This window comes from Odocoileus virginianus, chromosome 3, assembly GCF_023699985.2.
Source record: "Odocoileus virginianus isolate 20LAN1187 ecotype Illinois chromosome 3, Ovbor_1.2, whole genome shotgun sequence".
NCBI classification, from domain to species: Eukaryota; Metazoa; Chordata; class Mammalia; order Artiodactyla; family Cervidae; genus Odocoileus; species Odocoileus virginianus.
In genome coordinates, this window is record NC_069676.1 from 75789515 (window position 1) to 75811656 (window position 22142).

The 22142-nt window shown below is 38.8% G+C and overlaps 2 protein-coding genes across 5 annotated transcripts in view; one reads left to right on the top strand and one right to left on the bottom strand.

Moving 5' to 3' along the window:
* Nucleotides 1-1126: 1126 nt before the first annotated feature.
* Nucleotides 1127-15943, bottom strand: DHFR (dihydrofolate reductase). The gene is made up of 6 exons (XM_020875744.2): nt 15752-15943; nt 15333-15382; nt 12898-13003; nt 9332-9458; nt 6705-6820; nt 1127-2569 (listed from the first exon to the last, which is right to left on the bottom strand). Exons 1-6 carry the CDS (start codon nt 15835-15837, stop codon nt 2491-2493), a joined length of 564 nt encoding a protein of 187 aa, XP_020731403.2. The 5' UTR covers nt 15838-15943; the 3' UTR covers nt 1127-2490.
* Nucleotides 15944-15986: 43 nt separating this feature from the next.
* The window catches only part of MSH3 (mutS homolog 3), a 169861-nt gene continuing 163705 nt past the window's right edge, over nt 15987-22142 (top strand). Inside the window, exons 1-2 of one of the 4 annotated variants that reach the window (XM_020875739.2) lie at nt 15987-16287; nt 17904-18024. In XM_020875739.2, coding sequence (XP_020731398.2) covers nt 16096-16287; nt 17904-18024 — 313 coding nt within the window. In that variant the 5' untranslated portion in view covers nt 15987-16095. Of the gene's footprint in view, nt 16288-16392; nt 16462-17903; nt 18025-22142 lie in introns of those variants that run through there. The other 3 variants (XM_020875740.2, XM_020875742.2, XM_020875743.2) reach the window with 3 other exon arrangements.

The window sequence follows — 22142 nt, forward strand, 5'->3', positions numbered from 1 at the left end:
CATTCCTCTCCTGAACCTATAATTAATTGGTCTTCATGCTTCTATGTATTTTAAAATTGTAAAATACTTTAAACTATCTGTACCTTTATACTTTTTACTATATAAAGAAGTATGAAATTGTACATAATCATAAACATGGAATTTGCTGGTCCTGAGCATGTCATACTTTGGCCACCTGATTCGAAGAACTGACTCACTGGAAAAGACCCTGATGCTGGGAAAGATTGAAGGCAGGAGGAGAAGGGGACAACAGAGGCTGAGATGGTTGGATGGCATCACTGACTCAATGGACATGAGTCTGAGTAAAGTCTGGGAGTTGGTGATGGACAGGGAAGCCTGGCGTGCTGCAGTTCACGGGGTCACAAATAGTCGGACACAAATGAGCGACTGAACTGAACTGAGCATGTCAGCAGCCTCTTACTGCAACACCTGGGACTCTGTCTAGTAGTTGGTGTGTTCAGTCATACACAGGTCAGGGCGTTGACAACCCTGGGAGTAGCCTCCATCAATGAGTGGGGGATAAATACTCCAGCTTTCCTCCCCTCCATTTCCCAGATATTTCAGCAGTATTGAGTTTGTAACCCAGTGGGAACCTGCTCGCTGACCTTGAACTGGCCTTCTTACCTTCCCGGTTTTACTTTTCCACATACCAACTGATGCTTTCTGATATCATCTACCAAAAAATTGGTATTAGTGAGAATGCCACATCTGCTGTGTGTGGATGGTACCTTGCTGTAGTTTTAATTTGCATTTCTCCAATTAGGCAGGGACATCTTTATATATATATTTGGTCATTTGAGTTTCCTCTTTTCTAATTGGCTTCCTTCTTTTTCGTGTCAGTATCTAAGATCTATAAATTCTGGATACTAATAGTTTTCTGGTTATGTTCCTTGCAGAGAGCATCACTGTTTTCTTGTGGTTTGTAAGTCTTCCGCAGTATTGGTTCCTATTTTTCTGTGTGATCTGTCTTTTCCCTCTATGAAGATTTTAGGATATTTCTTTTTATTTCTGATGGTCTGTATCCTAATTTTATTGCTAAACATAAAGAGCTCTATTTATTAAGTCATTTTTTAAAACAAAAATAAGCACATAATACTTCAAAAAATCTAATCACAATAGACATACCTAATGCAGAAAATAATACTCCAAAGTGGTATTAGTTTATTATTAGTGGTAAAGTCAATAGTTTGCCACATGCTTTTTCCCACACATTAACATTTATTAAACATTTTGAGTTGATACGTAAGTTGCTTCTTAGCAGTTTTTGGCATTTTTCAGTCATGTTTTCTACTGCTGCAGATGTTACATTTTATAGACACATTAAATCATTCTGTTAATCAACATTTGGGTTCTTTCTAAGTTTAAAACAAAATTTTGCAACAAATATTCTTGGGCCCATCTCTGTTCAGGAATAATTTTTAGAAGTGGAAGTCCTGGGTCCAAACCCAGAATATTTTGAATTTTAATTGATATTGCTAACTTACACACTGAAAAGGTTGTACCAATTTATAAGGCAGAAAATGCTATTTTTTTATATTAGTAATCTAAATCTTTGCTAACAGATGGGTAAAACATGGTTGAGTCTTCATTTTTTAATTCTGTGATGTTTAGTTTCTAACTTACTAATTTTGGTTTCTAGCAATATTTATTCTCAACTTCTTACCTTTTAAAATTTTAGCCATTATGCTTGATTTTAGATTATCCTTTTTTGTAAAGAGCAGCCAATTCTTGTTCTATCATTGTAACATCCTGTGAAATCTCACTGAAGGTCAGAAACAAAGTTTTTAAAGGTCTCAGACGTTCTCTTAACCATCGAAAGGTAGTGTTGTACCTGTCCATCATTATCCTTGTGGAATGGTCTGAGCGGACAGAATTTTTTTCAGTAGTGTGAGCTATATGAAGTAATTCTTAGTCCCTCTTCTGATCTAATTTAATAACTGGATGCTAGTCTTTCTGTCTATGGCCCATTTCTGACCTCTGGACTTGGCCCCAGCTCTGCAGGCCCTGGTTTCAGCCCTCGCCACCGGGGGACTCTCCCACTTCGGGCTGTCTTGATATATTCTACCCGAGGTGGTGTTGGCAACCTACTCCCGCCCCTTAATGGGAATTCAGACAGTTACAGCAAGAAACGTTTTACAAATGGTATCTGACAGAGTCTAGTTAAGGTTAGTGGGGAATATACAACTATGTAAGAAACAGGGAGCTCATGAGAACCTACTATATAGCACAGGGAACTCTATTCAATGCTCTGTGGTGATCGAAGGTAAGGAAATCCACAAAAGAGGGGATATATGTATAGCTTTTTCACTTTGCTCTAACAACATTGTAAAGCAAGTATACTCCAATAATAATTAATAAAAAAAGGTTAATAGGGAATAAAAGTACATTGATTAGAAGTAATCTAAAGTGAACAAAGTCTCTACAACAAAAAATATATAGTTTTTTTGGGAGGGGAGAAAGGCTTGAAATAGATCGGAAAACACTGTCACATTAATTGTTCTTTTCATATACTTCAAATTTGTACTTAATGCCTTTTTCCTCCTGGACATCCAAAGGAACACCTGGGTATCTGTAAAAGAAAAAGATGTATAATTAAATACTATGCAAATATATTACACATGCAAATAGTTAAGAAAAACCTCAAACTATATAGAAAGTTAGAAAATGAAACATATAATTCTTCTTCCTTTCCTTCTTACTCCTAATTCTTCTCCTCCAAACTGATCACTGTTAGCAATTTCTCTTTATCTTTCCGCTCAATTATCCAGCTAATATGAAATTTCTTAAGGATGTTTTGTAAATCTTAAACTTGTTATCAAATTTCTTATGTGAGCAAAGGGAAAATAAAATTCAACCTTCAGCTGTCAGAGTGGAACTGAAGTTATATGTGATGTATGGTAATTCTTGATTTCTGTTTAATTCGTGCACAACACTGCTCTAATTCCCCACTGTGTGGCTTATTGCAAACCCTATACTAGAGTCACTGTTTATTTTTTCTATGCCCTAACACTCACTTAGGTTGGTGTTCCCACCAGCTTTTAAGCCAAAACCCAGACCCTCCTTTGTGTATATACTTATAAGTGCGATTGCTGGATCATATGGTAGTTCTACTTTTAGTATTTTGAAGAGCCATCATACTGGTTTTCATAGTGGCTGCACCATTTTACATTTCTATCAGTAGTGTGCAAGAGTCCTAATTTCTCCACATCCTTGCCAACACTATCTTTCATTTTCCTGGTAAGTGAAGTCACTTAGTAAGTGAAGTCCGGTAAGGCTCTTGAAGAGATATTTGCACTTCCATGTTCAGTACAGTCAAGCTATGGAAACTATAGCGACAAATGAATATATAAAGAAAATATGTATACTTAAAATAGACTATCATTCAGCTTTCAAAAGAGAAGGACATCCTGCCATCTGTAACAACATGGATGAACCTGGAGGACGTTATGCTAAGTGGAATAGGTCAGTCACGGAAGGACAGTATTGCATGATTCTTCTTACATGAGAAATCTACAATGGTCCAATTCATGGAAGCACAGGAGTGCAAGGGTGGTTCAGAGGGGCTGGGGGAAGGAGGTAACAGGGAGCAGCTGTTCAAAGGGTATGTACACTTTCAGCAGGATAAGTCAGTCCTGGAGCTGTTCTGTGTGACACTGTGCCTATAGTTTACAATACAGTATTGTATTGCTGAGGGTGAAGGAGCGTGAAAAAGCCAGCTAAAAACTCAATATTACAAAAACTAAGATCATGGGCATCTGGTCCTATTACTTCATGGAAAATAGAAGGGGAAGAGGTGGAAGCTCTAATAGATTTCCTTTTCTTGGGCTCTAAAATCACTGTGGATGGTGACGGCAACCATGAAATTAAAGACGATTGCTTCTTGGCAGGAAAGCTATGACAAACTTAGACAGTGTGTTAAAAAGCAAAGACATCACTTTGCCAACAAATGTCCGTATAGTCAAGGCTATAGTCTCTCCAGTAGACACAAATGGTTGTGAGAACTGGATCATAAAGAAGGCACAGTGCTGAAGAATTGAGGCTTTCCAACTGTGGTGCCGGAGAAGACTATAGTCCTTTGGACAGCAAAGAGATCAAACCAGTCACAACATGGATGACCTTACAAACAGAATACTAAGTGAGAGACTTCATATTATATGATTCTGTTAATATGAAATATCCAGAATAGGCATTATCTATAGAGATAGAAAATAGATTAAGTGTTCCTAAGAGCCAAGATGGGAGAATAAAGAGCAGCTGCTAATGTGCACAAGGATTTTTTTGGGGGGTGGTGAAAATGTTCTGAACTTGAGATTGTGGTGATAGCCACAAAATTCTGAATATACTAAAAACCACCAAATTTTATTATTTCAAATGGATGACTGTTGAGATGTGTGAATCATTTCTCAGTAAAGATTGTCATTTTTTTTTTTCCTAAGAGTCAAAAAGCCAGCCCTGTATTTAAGTTATAAAGGATTCTAAAGGGTCACAGCTTTGCAAGATGTCTGATTGAGAGCAACAGGGTTTAGAAAGGTATTTTAAAGGTATTTAATATGAAGCTGATTCACATAGTAATTTATTCTATTTGTTAGTAGCAAAAAAAGAAAGGTAAAAAAGAGGGACAGCAGAGATCAGTATCCACAGAAGGTGAGAATCAGCAATCTAAGCAGTACAAGAGAAAATAAGGTGGGACAAAGAAACACAGACAGTTTTTTAAAACTGTATATATGGTGGTGGTTTAGTCATTAGTTGTGTCCAACACTTTGCAACTCCATGAACTGTAGCCTGCCAGGCTCCTCTACCACTGGATTTCCCAGGCAAGAATACTGGAGTGGGTAGCCATTTCCTTCTCCAGGGAATCTTCCCAACCCAGGGATCAAACCTGATCTGTGCTGCAGGTGGATTCTTTACTGACTGAGCCACCAGGGAAGCCCCACACGTTTATACAACTGAAATCAATAATGTGATTTTTCTAAGCAGTCACCTTTGGAGACCACATAAGCAAAAGGCTGTACTTTGGTTGTTTAGGAAATTTTTAGAGTTCTTAAGAGTTCCCAGATTTTTTTAGAGCTAGTTAAGAGCCCAAGAAAATCAGTTACACACTTCATTTGATCCAAGACCATTACCTATATTATTCTAAAAGAAAATGCAAATGGCTCAGTCATGTCCAACTCTGCAACCCCATGGACTGTAGCCTGCCAGGATCCTGTGTCCATGGAATTCTCCAGGCAAGAGTACTGGAGTGGGTAAGCCTATTCCTTCTCCAGCGGATTTTCCCAACCCAGGAATTGCACTGTGTCTCCTGCATTGCAGGCAGATTCTTTACCAGCTGAGTTACCAGGGAAGCCCCAACTCTAGAAAGTAATATACTTTACTCTAAAGCTTTATAGTAAATATATACAATATACTTTACCCTGAAAAAGTATGACTTAATTGAGACTGGCCCTCATCATCCATTTATACAGACTTTGCTCGGAATGTTGCTTTTAGGAGGAATTTCCAAAATCAAACTGGCACTCAGAGAAAGACTGTTTTCAACCGAGAATGTCTGAAAGAATGTGTTAAGAGCTAGTCTAAAAGTGTTGGTATAATTAATCTTCTACTCTCCATAGCCAACAGCTGAAAAGTGCTTTTAAACTAAAATGTTTTCACAGTCAGTTTCATGCTAGAAGCACAAGTACAGAGTATATCAAATGTAACCTCTTCTTCCACCGCCACCACTGCTAAGTTCCTTTATCTTTCACCTGGACTACTGTAACAGGCCTCCCTCCTTCACTCCTGTCCCTCCAGCCCACTCCCTGTAACAGGAGAGTGAAAGTGAAAGGTGCTCAGTGTCTGACTCTTTGCGACCCCATGGACTATACAGTCCATGGAATTCTCCAGGCCTACTGGAGTGGGTAGCCTTTCCCTTCTCCAGGGGATCTTCCCAACCTAGGGATCAAACCCAGGTCTCCCACATTGCCGGCAGATTCTTTACCAGCTGAGCCACAAGGGAAGCCCAAGAATACTGGAGTGGGCAGCCTAAACCTTCTCCAGAAGAACAGTATCACTCTCTATGCAGAACCTTCTAAGTTCGCCCTTGGTCTGATCCCTTTCGGGCCCCTCCTCACTCACAATGCCCATAGTGGCTTTAAGGTTCAGGGAACATGCCAGGCTCATTTCTGCCCCCAGGTCTCTTGCACCAGCTGCTTCTGGTTTCTGGAATGCTCTTCTCAGGTCTCTGTGTGGCTGGCTTCTTGCTGTTTAGCTCTCAGTGTCGGCATCACCATTCAGAAAGGACTTCTCAGACTACACAGCATCTACCACATTGCAGTATTTCAATTCACCACACAGCAGCAACTCTTTGGATGCTTATCTGTTATTCACCCCCCTCCTCCTCTGTTATGAGAAATGTGATCTGGAGCATAGTGATAGTAACATCACCTGTCTAGGTAAGCACTATATCCCCAGTGCCTAAGGCAGTGGTCTGATCCTGAATAAGCAGACATCTCACAGAACGAACTAAGGCCGACTCTCTAGATTTCAGCAAAATCATTAAAACCTGAACCTTCCCAAGTGTGTTAAAGCAGATACCCAAAATTCCTATAGCATATGTCTATAAAACACATGACTACCTTGAATTCTATCTGAAAACACATTCTCTTTTTTACAGTTCTTAAGCAGGAAAGCCAAAGGTGCTTCAGACTAATTGATAACATTTTACTTACTCTGGAAGAAGTTTATATTTTTCAAAATCAATTTCTGGGAAAAACGTATCACTTTCAAATTCTTGCATGATCCTTGTCACAAATAGTCTAAGATGGCCTGGCTTGTTCATGGCTTCCTTTGAAACAGAACAAAAGGCATTAATTTCCTTATTTATCTGTGTCTAAAGATATAGAAACTCTAATATTTTGTTTTAAAAACCTCCAAAGTATGCTATAATTATCTTATTCTTCACTCTGGGTCCCTGCAAAAGTATGACTTAGCTGAGAATGGCCCTAATCATTTATCAATAATTACAAGGGTGAATTCAAATATACTCTGGGCTCTAGTTTGCTTGCATAAACTCTTTTTGCATCTAAGCATTCAATCTGTCTTTTATCTTTGGTTGTTGTTTAAGAATTAAAACCCTCAAATTATCTACTTTCCCTCCATGGAAAAAACTTACATATATATGTATATATGGATAAGACAGTAATTTCATAAAACTTTGACTAATGAAAATCCCAAGGGCATACTTAGTACCTTTACATAAAATTTAATAATGCTTCAATTTCTCAGCAGATAGTCACAATGCTAGGAGGTAACACATTCTGTCTGTTGTTGGCAATGATTGCATTTGGTCTTATAGAGATGGTACCACTGCCTATAACACTGTTGCTAGTTTCTACAGAAAAAACTGCCCTGGAACAAATATCTTAAAATTCGAATACAAACTCAGGTGTCAGTCCCAACTGCAGCTCTAAGAAAGCAATAACTCTTGATTTTGAAATAGCTTACAGAGGGAAAAAAACCCCACAAAACCATATACATATAAATTCAAGTGTTTGTAATCCTTAAGATTCCACATAAAGGTCATAGAACAAATTTTACTTTTTATTTTCAATACTATGCTGCTGCTAAGTCACTTTAGTCGGTCCGACTCTGTGCGACCCCATAGATGGCAGCCCACCAGGCTCCCCTGTCCCTGGGATTCTCCAGGCAAGAATACTGGATTGGGTTGCCATTTCCTTCTCCAATGCATGAAAGTGAAAAGTGAAAGTGAAGTCGCTCAGTAGTGTCTGACTCTTTGCGACCCCATGGGCTGCAGCCTACCAGGCTCCTCCGTCCATGGAATTTTCCAGGCAAGAGTACTGGAGTGGGGTGCCATTGCCTTCTCCGTTTCAATACTATGGCTTCCATTAAATCAGTTTTTCTCTTGCCCCAACCGGATCAATTCTTACTGTACCAAAAAATTAGAAAATTTTAAGGGACTAATCACAGTAGCATTTGAAGATCTATATCAAAGTTAATGATATTTGTACAAGTATATGTGTGACTGAGTCCCTTCACTGTCCACCTGAAACTCCCACAACGTTGTTAATTGGCTATACCCAATACAAAATAGAAAGCTTAAAGTTTGGGAAAAAAAAATAGTTAATGATATTTGGTCCAGTGTTTCTGTACAGAGTCAGATGGTAAGTATTTTAGGCTTTGTGGGCCATACAGTTTCTTACCTTTGTAGCAAAAGTAGTCATAAACATCAATAAACCAATAGGCATGGCTATGTTCTAATGAAACTCTGTTTACAAAAACAGCCTGGTAGATTTGAATGTTCTACAAGTCATTATGATGTGAAGTAATCCCTAGTGATTATCACCTAGAGAGTCTACTTCTTTATTTATATGCATTTAGATATATCAAATTATATAAATGTATTTAAGTACTTATATCATTTAGAATACATTTTCAAGTGACTGCAGTATTGACTCATTCAAAATATGGTAGGCACTGAGCAAAAGAAAGGATTTGTTTTCTTAGAAAATTCATACTTGGCCAAAAAGACCAAATAAAAATGTCCATTTTTTCCCCCTATTACAAATGGAGAAAATCAAGTTTGTAGAAACAGTAACACAAAAACCAAGAATTTTTATAATCCCACCTGGGATCTTGGTATACCTCTTCTTTCTAAAATAATTTCAGTGTTTGCATATTACCACAAGCCATCAAAGGATAGGGGCTGACTTTTTTTTCTCCCCATAAATGTTCCTCTTTCATCAATGTTATAAAATTCTATTTATTAACCTCAGCATTTTCTAAAGCTGGAGGTCTTCTGGTATCAAGCAAAAGGAATTATTTTCTATTTTACATACTGTCTTCCTTTGTGATATGAAATCATGTAATACTTTCTCCCTATCCTCATTTTAAATGAAAACTGTTGAGGGAGTCTTCTGATTTTAATTAGCTCATATCCATCTAGTCACTGTCTATCAATGGAGAGCCACAGCCTTTTCTCTGTAAGGAACATACTTATCCTGAAAAACAGATGATAACTCAGTGTATCCAGGGCACATACGGAAAAGTAAACAATGCAGTGCAAATACAATTCTCAGGAAGGGTTTAGAATGTTTTTAAAATTGGTAACATCAGCTATTTTGAATTGAAAATAAATTGGTATAAACCTAAAAACTTATTTTAAAAGTTTCATTTAGTTTGTGTGATAGTGTCAAAAAATGAGTAATTCAAACTGACAATATGTTTAACTTATAGAAATAACATGCTTTGTTCATGGCTTATTTTTTCAAAGTTCAGATGGCAGGGAAGCTGAAAGAGGGCAGACTATTTCTTTATATTCACAGAAAATTTTACTTACCTTATAAACAGAACTGCCTCCCACTATCCAAACCATGTCTACTTTATTTGTTAATTCTGGATCTTCAATAAGTTCTAAGGCATCATCCAGACTTTTGGCAAGAAAATGAGCTCCCTTTGGAGGTTCCCTGAGATTAACAGAAAGAATTACACATAATATCTACAAACACCATTCATATTAGTAAAATAATATAACTAGGAAGCAGTAATTATAAAAATCATCATAAACATAAACCCTTTCAATAAAAAGCATTTAGCATCAGTATGGCCCATGGCCAATAATTCAACCCTTCTTTATGTACAGTCCACAATTAATCAAAACCAAAACCATCTGTGATATCACATATGTGTGGTAGAAAGATCAGAATGGTAGCTGAATGGGGTAAAGATTCACCAGTAAGGGACTCGAGGCAGCTTTCTGGGAGTGACAGTAACGTTCCTGATCTTTGATATGGGGTTATACAGGTGCATGTTGCTGTTGCTGAGTTGCTAACTCATGTCCGGCTCTTTGCAACTTCATGGACTGCAGCACACCAGGCTTCCCTGTCTTCCACCATCTCCCAGAGTTTGCTCAAACTCAGGTCCATTGAGTCAGTAATGCTATCTAACCATCTTATTCTCTGCTGCCCTCTTCTTTTGCCTTCAATCTTTCGCAGAATCAGAGGCATAGGTGCATACATTTGTTAAAATGTAGGAAATGTACACGTAAGACAAAAATGTACATTTTGTTGTATATAGTATTTATTTCAAAAGAAAAACAGTAAAGTAATATTAAACTCTAGTTTTCCAAGTTTATTTATGTTGTAGCATGTATCAGTAATTCATTCCTTTTATTGTGGAATACTATTCCATAGCATGGAAATAGCACATTTTGTTGATCCATTCATCAGTTGATGGACATTTGGGATGTTTCCATTTTTTGGCTACTATGAATGATGTTGCTTTGAATATCTGTGTACAGGTTCTTGTGCAATTATGTTTTCATTTCTCTTGGGTATATACCAAGGGGTGGGATTGCTGGGGCATATGATGATTCTATGTTTAATGTTTTGAGAAAATGCCCGTTTTCCAAACGTGGCTGCATAATATTTCTTTTAAAGCCACAACTGGATTGTCTAGAAAGCTTTGGAAAGGCATTTTTCCCTATACCTCATTAAGGAAACACTTACCCAAAATGACTAACATCTGGCAGCAAATTCCGGGGCTACCTTCAGGATTCAGTTTCTTTTTACACTGGGGGTGGCGGTGGTAAGAAACTGCATCTATCTAAAAGCTTACGTGAATTCAGAGATTTACCTGTGTGAATCTCCCCGCTTTTATTTAGGACCTAGCAGTGCCTGGCCCACAGCAGGTGCTCAGGATATATGTGGAACTGACCACAAGTAGGGAAGCAGAAGGAAGGACAAAAAATAACTCTAAAATTTTTCCCTAACTGGCATCCTTATTTCCTTGGTGTGCTTGGTAATAAAGATTTTAAAATTTCTCTCTGCCTTATTAAAAAAAAAAGTGAAAATACACCTACAGATGTTATATATAAATACATAAGAAAAAACCAAATCCAATTACATACACCACAGGGGGGTCATAAGGAAGAAATTGGAGATATGCTTCCCCAACTGAAAATCTCCCCCACTGAGATTTCTTTATGTTTGTTTTAGCTCAAGCTGGCCATAAATAAACTTAAGTAGTACTCAAGAATGTGTTATTAAAGAGTCTCTGGGAATGGCAATACAATCATTGAATCTGGATTCTACCAAGTAAAGAGATAATCAGAATATCCTAGCAACCAGGAGAGACCAGCATGAAGATTGGGGCAGATGGCAAGACGCATATCAACGTATTCCCCTATCCAAAGGCAACCAGTGCAAATATTCTGGTATACTTTCTTTCATGTTTTTAACCTATACAATTCTAGGAGGGATCTGGGAGAAAATCTACACAAGCCTGAATCCCCTTAGGCTATAGCTGTGCAGTGTTTTTCTCCTTTGGTCTTTGATATGTTCACTTGGCTAGGCTACAGCACTCAGTTATTTAGACAGCAATCTAGGTGCTGTCATGAAGGTATTTTGTAGATGTGATTAAAGCTGATAATTAGATGACTTTAATCTGGGTGGACCTAATTCAAGGGTTGAAAGGTCTTAAGAATAGACCTGAGGCTTCCCTGAAGAAATTTCACCAGTGGGCAGTAGCTTTAGTCCCTTCTAGCCCGTCCTTCCTGATGGTCTGCCCTAGAGGTATTTGGATTTGCCTGGCCAGCCCCCACAATGGTATAATTCCTTGCAATAAAATTCTTTTACCTATCTATCTGCTACTGGTCTGATGCTCTGGTTAAACCCTAATAATACACATGGGAAAGGAATATCATGACCCCTGTTCTTAAGCAAGCAGTACCCTAGGATACTGCATTCTTTTTCTGCTTAGATTATTAGTTTGAGAGAATAATTACCATGCCAGTTCCAAACTTCCTCTTATGGTATAATTCAGGTGCTCCCCCTCCCCCCCCAAATCCCTTGGGGTTCAGGCAGTTATCTTAGTGAGCTAGGACCAATGCAAACAGTAACAAAAAGAAACAAAATAGAAAGCACATGTGGAGTAAATGCATGGAGGCCTTGGTGCAGGACAAAGCACTGCAGCTGACTTGATGAACAGCCTTAATGCTATTATTACCTGAACCACTTCTTCCTCCTCACCCTGCCCAGTCCCCAAGGCATTTCCAGGCATCCAGATCGATGTCACCTCAGGTTAGATTGGTGAACAGAAAAATTCCTTGCACAGGTCAACTAAAGACACTCATGAGAACTCCTGGGAAGTGCTTCCATTTCAAAACTTTGAAATTTTTAACCTTCAGACATTGGGTAAAGAGCCTAAATACAAAATATTATTTGGGTGTTGTGGTAAACTAGAAATAACAGAGCACAAGATGACCAGTTTTTAGCTTATTCTAAAACTTGCATCTTAGTGTATTTAGGGATAGGTACTTCCCTGGTGGCGCAGACGGTAAAGTGTCTGCCTACAATGCGGGAGACCTGGGTTCAGTCCCTGGGTCAGGAAGATCTCCTGGAGAAGGAAATGGCAACCCACTCCAGTACACTTGCTTAGAAAATCCCATGGACGGAGGAGCCTGGTAGGCTACAGTCCATGGGGTCGCAAAGAGTCAGACACGACTAAGCGACTTCACTTTCACAGAGAAAGGATAACCTGACCACTTAATTTTGGCAAGTTCCAAAACATACGTATTTTGATTTTATGTGAAACTAGAATTTCTTAAGTTACATTATATAACTGATACTTAAGTTTACTGAATAATGGTTCAAGGAAACTTGCAAATCTATTATCATAGTTAGATTTAATGTAACTTGTCAAGTGATGAAATCAATCCCTTGAGTAACAGAATAAGTTACTGTCATGAGGCATAAATAACCGCTACTTCATTTTCTGTAATCACCTTTATGATATTAAGTAGTTTCATCCATAGTAACATTCATACTATTTCAGTCATATACTAAACCTCTACCATAAAAAATGGAACACGATTTTCTTGCGGTGAATTTATGTTATGGTACTTACTTGAGTTCTCTACTGAGAACTATATTAATTCTGTCCTTTAAAGGTCGATTCTTCTCTGGAATGGAGAACCAGGTCTTCCTACCCATAATCACCAAATTCTGTTTACCTTTAAAGTCACATGGAAAGAATAAATATATTTTGGGAGCATACATATATATTTTTATATACTTATACATATATGCATAGAAATGATGGTCACAGTGACACCTAGTGGTTCTGCTTTAAAAATTAAAATTTAAAACAGCTTTACCAAAATATATCATTTGTCATCCATTATCTAAGTCTAGTAATTACTATTTCCTTTGGTTTTAGCCAATTTATAACCAATATATAGCTTTAATCAACTGTAATCATGTATATTATAGTAGTTAAAAGCAAAGATACTGGGATGAAGTGCTAAAATTGAACGTATTCTGTCATCTACTAAGCAAGTCATGTTTATTTCCTGTGCCTTATTTTCCTTACCTATAAAATGGAGATAACAATAGTTCCTACTTGTAGAGTTGTTATGGGTATTTAAGACTTATTTGTTGTTATGGGTATTTAAGGGCTTCCCTGGTGGCTCAGATGGTAAAGCGTCTGCCTATAATGAGACCTGGGTTTGATCCCTGAGTTGGGGAGATCCCCTGGAGAGGGAAATGGCAACCCACTCCAGTACTCTTGCCTGGAAAATACTATGGACAGAGAAGCCTGGTAGGCTACAGTCCATGGTGTCGCAAAGAATCGGACATGACTGAGCGACTTCACTTTACTTCACTTCTGGTGGCTCAGCTGGTAAAGAATTCGCCTGCAATGTAGGAGACCTGGGTTCGATCCCTGGGTTGGGAAGATCCCCTGGAGAGGGGAATGGTACCCACTCCGGTATTCTCTGGCCTGGAGAATTCCATGGACTATATAGTCCATGGGGTCGCAAAGAATTGGACATGACTGAGCGACTTTCACGTATATACATTATTTGTATACTTTATATATTTAAATTACAGTAATTTTTCTTAAAGATAGCTGCTTAATATTCCAAGCAATGAGTTTAAAACATTATCAATTGTGCCTCTATGTTTCTCTTTCAAGTATACTGCTTCTATAAAAACTTTACATATGTAGCTTCCATTTTTGTTTAATTACTTAGGAGGGAAAAACCTTGGGAGCTGAGTATCTGGATCAAAGGAACATATACATTTCTATGATTCTTGATATGTTCTGAGAGACTATCAAAGGAGTGCATGTATCTATTTTCTTAAAGAATCATCATTAGTTTGATTTTTTCAAAACAAAAACATGAAATTTACAAACTGCAAACTGAAAAAAATTTTATTTTCCTCCAAGAATAAACACCCCCCCGGCCCGTAATTCAGAGAACCCTTATATAATATGCACTATATTTTCAAAGACAAAACTTTATGTGTTCAATAAGGAGATTATCAACTATTAAAGAAAATGGAACCAACAGGTGAGGAATTCTGATGAGGAAAATGGCACAGACCCGATCTAAACTAAGGTAGAAATGATAAATGAAGGACACAGGGAGACAGACAAGAGAGCCTTGGTACCCTTTCATTCATTCATCCAAGAAATACTATATTTACTGAAAACAAGCAAACAGGCATAGGATGATCTTCTTATTAGCAGGCCTTAGGATTCTTGAGAGTGTTCCTGTCAATCCTTTGCCTTAAAGCTCTTGCCATCTTGTCTCGACCAGTGATTCAAGGACCAAATCCAAGGACCTTTTATCCGAGCCGCTACAGCTATGCTGCATCTGCTCCTTTCTGATTTATGGTTCCCCTGTTTACTCTGCTACTGCTCCTCCAATGAACAAAGATACACTCCTCTTAGGTTTTAAATGGTCCTCTCCCTCATGCCCATGTTCTTTTCCCTGGTTATCCTCTTCTTGCCAGTGGCTCAATTCACCTCCTTCCCTGGGCCTGAAGTTGTCGGATATCCTACAAGCACTTCAAAATCATCATCATTAGAGCGGCTCACTATTTCCCATGTCACTCAGACTATCAAATTGGAAATCTGAGAGTTCATCCTTGCCTCACTGCACCACCTTCAACTTTCAGATCTCCAAATCGAGTATCTTGCAACCGTTTTTTGCCCTTCGTCCTCTCCATTGCCACTCAGACATTATCATTCTACAGCCTCATTATCATTTCAAAAGCCTCTTCCATTCTCCTTTGCGGGCGCTGACCTCCACAAAAGACTTTACCTAGCTTCCAACTTTGCCCAATACCTGAATTGTATGCGCCCACATAAAATTTCAAATAAACTTTTTTTTTAAGGAATGTTTAATAAGTGTTGGGAAATGTGTATACATCGATGTTAAGACAAAAGGTCCCAGACTAACATGAGAGACTTTTCACTTAAGTAAAATTTGCACTGGTAAGCTTCTTCAGGCAAGACCTTTCGCAAACTTGAAGCACATAAAAATGCCACATTACCTTCTATTGAAGAGACTGTAGTCATTCTTTGGAAATACCTGAATTCATTTCTACAAGTTAAGAAAAACACGCAGTTACTCAGAATGTGATCCCATGGGCTTAAGCTTTAAAGCCCCCAACAAAACGGGCGCTGGTTGCGGGGGTGGGGGAGGAACTTCCAGGACTGGGATTTTGCTCCTGGGGGTAGGAGCCGGAAGTAAAGGTCTAGCCGGGCAGCTGGAGCGGGATATAAATCAACAACTTGCCGCCAGGCTCCGGACGCAGAAGGAAGCCGAAGCTTAGCTCTTGCCAGCTCAGGTCACGACCCCTTCTTCTCCCAGCGTCGGCCCGACCCGGCCCAGGTGTCCCGATCAAAGGCCGTTGGCGCCAGCTCTCTCCAACACTCTCGACCCACCCACCCCCCGGGGCTCAGCAGATACCTGAGTGGAGGCCAGGGCAGGTTCCCGTCCTTGCCGATGCCCATGTTCTGGGACACAGCGACGATGCAGTTTAGCGGACGAACCATGACAGCTTCAGGAAACACTTTCGAGCTAGCTCTGGACCCCGAACCCCGCTAGGTCAGCCACCTTGGCGCGAAATTTTGGTCGCCCCGCCCCTCCAGCCCTATTTGTGCAGGCGAGACCGCGCCCCCGCCCCGCCCCCCCGCCCCGGCGCACCGCGGGGTCACGACGTGCTCGCGCCTGCAGACGCCCCGGGAACTGCGGCCGCGGGCCCGCGCGCCCGGCTCGGCCCGGCTCTCGGGCTGTTGACTCCTGGCCTTACGATGTCGCGCCGGAAGCCGGCCTCCTCCAGCCCAGCGTCTGCAAGGCAGGCTGTTTTGAGCAGATTCTTCCAGTCTACGGGAAGCCTGAAATCCACCGCATCCCCAGCGGGTGCAGCCGAGAAGGCGGACCCTGACTGTGACTCCGCGGCGCCTCTAGCGTCCACGCTCCCGCCGCAGTTGCAGCCACACGTGGTGGGTTCGGTCCAGGACAGGGCGGGGCCATCGGGGAAAGGGGGCGGGGCCAGCCGGGCGGAGGCAGCGTTTGTGGGTGGGGCGTGATGAGGCGGGGACTGTGCGCGAGAATCGGCGAGGTGACTGGGCCAGACGGGAAAGGGGCGGGGCCCAGGAAGGAGAAGGTAGGAAGAGGTAGGCCCACCTCCATCCTAGGTGCCCTTCTAACAGGGCTTCCCTTGTGGCTCAGCTGTTAAAGAATCTGCCTGCAATGCTGCATGGGTTCGATCCCTGGGTTGGGAAGATCCCCCGGAGAAGGGAAAGGCTACCCACTCCAGTATTCTGGCCTGGAGAATTGCATGGAGAAGTTCATGGGGTCGCAAAGACTCGGACACCACTGAGCGACTTTCACTTCACACTCACACTTGAGGTGTTTTGAGGTTAGGGTCACACCAACTCTTAATGGCTGCCCTGAGACAGAAACTCAGGTCTCCTGACTACCATTCTGATGAGTAGGGTCAGAGGATACCTCTTTTAATCTCCATTCTACCTGCCCCTCCCCCTTTTTTTTCTGAATTGAGGGTTGAAGAAGAGCCTTGTTCATTTGTATGTGTTTAGTTAGGTGACCGGATGAAAACTGGCGTTAAATCTCCAGTTTTTAGGGTTGCAACAGCCTTGCTCAATGTTTTGGGCGATTACCAGTAAAAGTCATGACTTAGGTGCGGTTCCCTGGTGACTGTACCTACCCCTTGTGGTTCAGATTATAAAGTCTGATACACGATTTGAGTGGATAAAGTTTCTTTAGACGATGCAGATATGCTAGTCGTTGGGACCTTTGCTTGCCATCCTTTGAATAAAATAGTTTTGTTTTGTTTTTGACCAGAAACACTGCCACAGAGGAAAGCCTAAGGGTGAGCCCTCACTGGGGCTCCCTGGTACAGCATTTGTCAAACTGAAAATGTGGCAGGGAGTTATAGATTGGCTTTTAAGTAACCCTCCAGGTTTTAAAGCAGGTGACAGCTTTGCTGCTTCAAAATTTTGTTCCCTTCATTTATATTTCTTCTATAGAGGATTGTTTCTCACCTGTCTTTGTTTTTTGACCATAGTCTACATTTCCATGAATTCACCAAGATTTTATTTTACACCTACTGTTCAGAGGTCATTTGGTGAAGGACCTAAGTTTTTGACAGTTTTTCTGCCAGCATACAGTTCATAATCTTGTGGCATCTTCAGTGGTAAAACATAAGCCACGTTTGAACATGAAACAGTTAAATTACAATTAACATTTCAAAAATGATACGGTTCTTTAATTGTCTAAATATTAGTTTTTTTCTCGAAGGTGTTCTATTTAACATAGGTAAATAGTGTGATTCATAATCTGAGATAGGGCAAGGCTGATTAAGTGAAGAAAAGTAGCGCCTTGGTTCTAATTCTAGAACTGCTTGAGATGCCGAGGCTCATAACCTGACCTCCAGCTTATCTTTGATGATGGTAAAAACAGTTTACCCATAGCTCTAAGTAGACAATTCTATGAAGGGTGGATGGCAAGAACCTACTCTCATTCAGAAGTAAAGTTTAAATTATTTTGCGTACATCAAATTTTGAGATTGGAGATGACACATCCTTTTCTAACATAGGTTGCAAAAATTGACAGAAGTAAAAAGAGAGCGCTGGAGAATGATGGACCTGTTAAAAAGAAAGCAAGGAATGTCCAAGAAAAGGAAGAAGGAAGTGATTCTGTAATGTCTGGGAACTCTGGTGAGTTCTGGGGGAGTTTCTTCGTTCTCACAAGTCATGGCTCTGGTATTCTTGTGTTCTTCTGAGGGTAGAAGAGGCTATTGGAGAATTGGGCCACTTTTTTTCCTTTGGGGAGAAAGGCTTCCATAATGTTTGAGTAGACTGGCATCTTCTTAAGTGGTGGTGTGTGGGTAGAAGTTTGGAGAAATAGGGATAAAAGCTGGAGTTCTGCAATTTGGCTGTAGTTCTTTCAGTTTTCTCTTTTATTCCCTTTAGCAAATTTTGGTCTTGATTATAAAAGTAAAACATTCTTGTTATAGAATTTTCAAACAATTCAGAAACGTAGAAGGTAGACAGTCAAAGACCTCATAGTCTTTCTTTCAGTAAGGCCTAGTGCTGATTTTTGGAGATGCTGTATATTCTTCCAGATTTTTCTACTTATGTACATCTGTATGTATAAACACATACCACAAATTAGTTAACTAATAATTTTTCATAAATTGTATTATACAATATATACTAACTTGTGACTTTTCCCCCCCTCTTAGAACATTTTGGACAATATTCAGTGTTAGGATGTGTAGATCTATCCTGTCCTTTTTAATCATGGAGCTGTTTCTTCTGTATGTGAAAAGATTTTGGGTAAAACCACCATTCCTGAGCTCCTGGATTTCTAGCGGAGGTATTGGATACAGATAGTTGAGCAAATTTTTCTTTAGTTAATTGGCCTCAGACAGTTTGTGATAGGAGAGGATAGAGAATGCTTCTTTCTTCATTATTCTTCTGAAATTAGGTAAAGAAAATGAAGTGAAGTGAAGTGAAAGTCACTCAGTTGTGTCCGACTCTTTGTGACCCCATGGGCTATAGCCTGCCAGGCCCTTCTGTCCATGGAATTCTCCAGGCAAGAATACTGGAGTGGGATGCCATTGCCTTCTCCAGGGGATCTTCCCAACCCAGAGATTGAACCCAGGTCTCCTGCACTGCCGGCAGATTCTAAACCATGAGTCACCAGGGACGCCCAAAGGAAATGAGTCAAAAGAAAAAAAGAAAAGTTTCAGTTTGGTGGATTAAGAAGTAAAATTTGAATTTGTGTATGAAATAACTGTAGCAATGGAGAGGCATGATTAAAGTGAAGGATAGGTCTGATGATACTCTTTTCCTCCTCTGACCTGAATGGGCTGTGACTGGAGGCATGACTTAGAGTTTGCATTTTCCAGGGCTGTCTTTTCTTTGCTTTATTACTTTGCATAGACCTGATCTACGTAGTTTTTCAGTAAAGTCTTCAAGCTGTTAATGAACAGCATCTGTTTGCCTGCCGTTGTTCTGGAGGCCTTTTGTAGTTATTTTATTCTTCCCAACAACCCTTGTTATTCTCCTTTAATAGAAGAAGAGATGGGTAATATGTGAGGTATGAGGGTTACCACACTTCAGTGACTTACCCTGGCACCCAGGAGAGATGAGGTAGAAATGGGACATCAGACTTGGAATGTTATGATATAAAACCTTTGTTACTTGGTAAACATTGCTCTCAGGAAGAAGAAAGAGTTTTCACCAGTCAAAAGCTGGGTGATTACTCCACCTAATTTTTTTTTTAAATATCAGAATTATTAAGATATAATTGCAGGTTATACAGTTTACCTATTTAGCATGTACAGTTTAATGGCTTTTAGTATATGCGCAGAATTGTGCAGCCCTCATTAAAGTCAATTTTAGAACATTTTCATCACCCTCAAAGGAAACTCAGTACCTGTTAGCAGTCATTTCCCATTTTCCCCCAACAGCACCCCTTCAGGCCTAAGTTAAGCACGAATCTATTTTTTGTCTATCGATTTGCCTATTCTGAACATTTCATATAAATAGAATCATAGAGTATGTGACCTTTTTGTATGTTGTACCCCTTTCAAAAGTTTTTTGATTTAATTTCTTGCTGTTCATCTTCTTGTGATTTAATTTTATGTTATTTCATAACAGAGAATTTGTTTAAATTTTAACCAAAACTTTTATTTTATATGGTGAAATTTATATCTTAGCCATTTTAAAGTGTACAGTTCAGTGGTATATACATGTCTGGCTACCTTTAATAAATAAAATCTCCCCAAATTCAGACTTACTTTTTGTTATTAATATTATTTTAATTACAGATAAACATAGTGTAGAACTCTGTCTTAAAAGCATTTTGAAAAATACAGATACCCATTATCTTAATACTATATGAATTTGGACTTTACAAAATCAATTAAGGATAAAATAAAATATAACTAGAGTATATAAAAATAATGTACAATTAAAAAAAGACCTGGAAAATGTGTCATATATTATGCCTTTAAATGGTACCCAGAAAGCTCTAATTGAAATTTGCTTTATATTCATGTAATTGCCAGGTTATCCTTGAACCATTTTATAAAAGACATCAACCAGTATTTATAATTATTACACACTAATATCCTAAAGTTAAAGCTACTTAATCAAAAAAATTTTTTAAGTAACATGTTTTAAATCAAAGCATAATTGATTTACAGTGTTGTGCTAGATTTTGGTGTACAGCAAAGTGATTCAGTTGTTTATATATGTATATGCCTATATATATTTCAGATTTCTTTTCCTTATAGGTTATTATATAATATTGAGTATAGTTGCCTTGCTATACAGTAGGTCCTTGTTATTTATCTATTTTATTTATCTATCTCTCTCTATATATACATATATAGTAGTTTATATCTGCTAATCCCAGACTCCTGATTTATCCACCCCACCTCTCCTTTGGTAACCATAAGTTTATGTCTGTGAGTCTTGTTTCTTTTTTTGTAAATAAATTCATTTGTATCATATTTTAGATCCCACATGTAAGTGATATCATATGATATGTGTCTTTTTCTGGCTTTCTTCGTCAGTATGATAATCAAACTCCACCCATGTTGCTGCTAATGGCATTCTTTCTTTTTTTTTTTTTTTTTTATGGCTTAGGATAAAGCTACTTAGCTTTAATGAAAAAAATCAAATTTGTCCATGGAATTAAATATACCATTCCCCAAATTCCCATTTTTGTATTCTATAATGACTATACTTATTATAGAAGGTAAAAAATTTTGTCCAATGAACTTTCCATTTTTATTTTATACTATTAAAAAAGAAATCACCTTTAGAAGTTTAAAACAACATGTCTCAGTTTGGAATGAATATTTAAAACAAAGGCACTGAGATTAAAAAATAAGTTTTTTAAATTAAGAGAAAGTTCTGCTGCTTACCTGGGTTTCTACTGTTAGACAAGATTTGAAACTGGCTCTTAAATTTGTTTGTTTTTCTTTTTAAGACCTTATCCTACTTGTATATTATTTTTTATCTGCCTAAGTTTAAATATCTTATTTTCAGCTTAAACACTCAAACATTGGCTGTAGGTTGTCTTTCCAGATGATTCTGACACCTGGGATCTATGAACATGGATTTGTTGTTGTTTTTAATTCCTCATAGATGTTTAAGATATGTAGAGAATTATAAGCTTGATAAATTTCACAAACTGAAGTCACCTCTGTAACTATCTCTTAGATCAAGAAACTGTATTACTAGGACTCCCAGAAATCTGTGCTCCCTCCCATTGCAACCCCTTCCCCCGACCCAGGATAACTGTTATCCTGACTTCAGTGTAGATTGGTTTTGCCTGAACATTGTGTTTAATTTAACCAACGTAAAATATGTTTGTAATATTACAAAGGTTTTTCTTTTTTTCCTTTTTTTAAGATGATGAATTATTTTATCTGTAAAACAGGTTCTTGTACAGATTTTTAAAAATATATTTATAATGGCGTATTTATATTTTAGCATCTACTCTATGCTTCCTTCTAGATTAAAATTCTTCATTTAAAATATGATAATTCTCCTTCCTCCTTGATCATTCATAACCTAAGTGTAGAGGAGTGGTCTTGAGGAAAGTACCTATTATGTATTTCCATTTTATGGCACACAAAATTTAAAGCTCGAACAGTGAAAGTGTTAATTTCAGTGAAAGATTTTTAGTAAGGAATTTTTGGTCTATTTAACGTCTTGGGACAGCAACCAGTGGCCTTATTTCTAGGGTATATCCTCTTAAGGGCTCAGAGACTAGTGATAATGCTGCCAAGTCTTAATCTCACATTGTGCCAGTT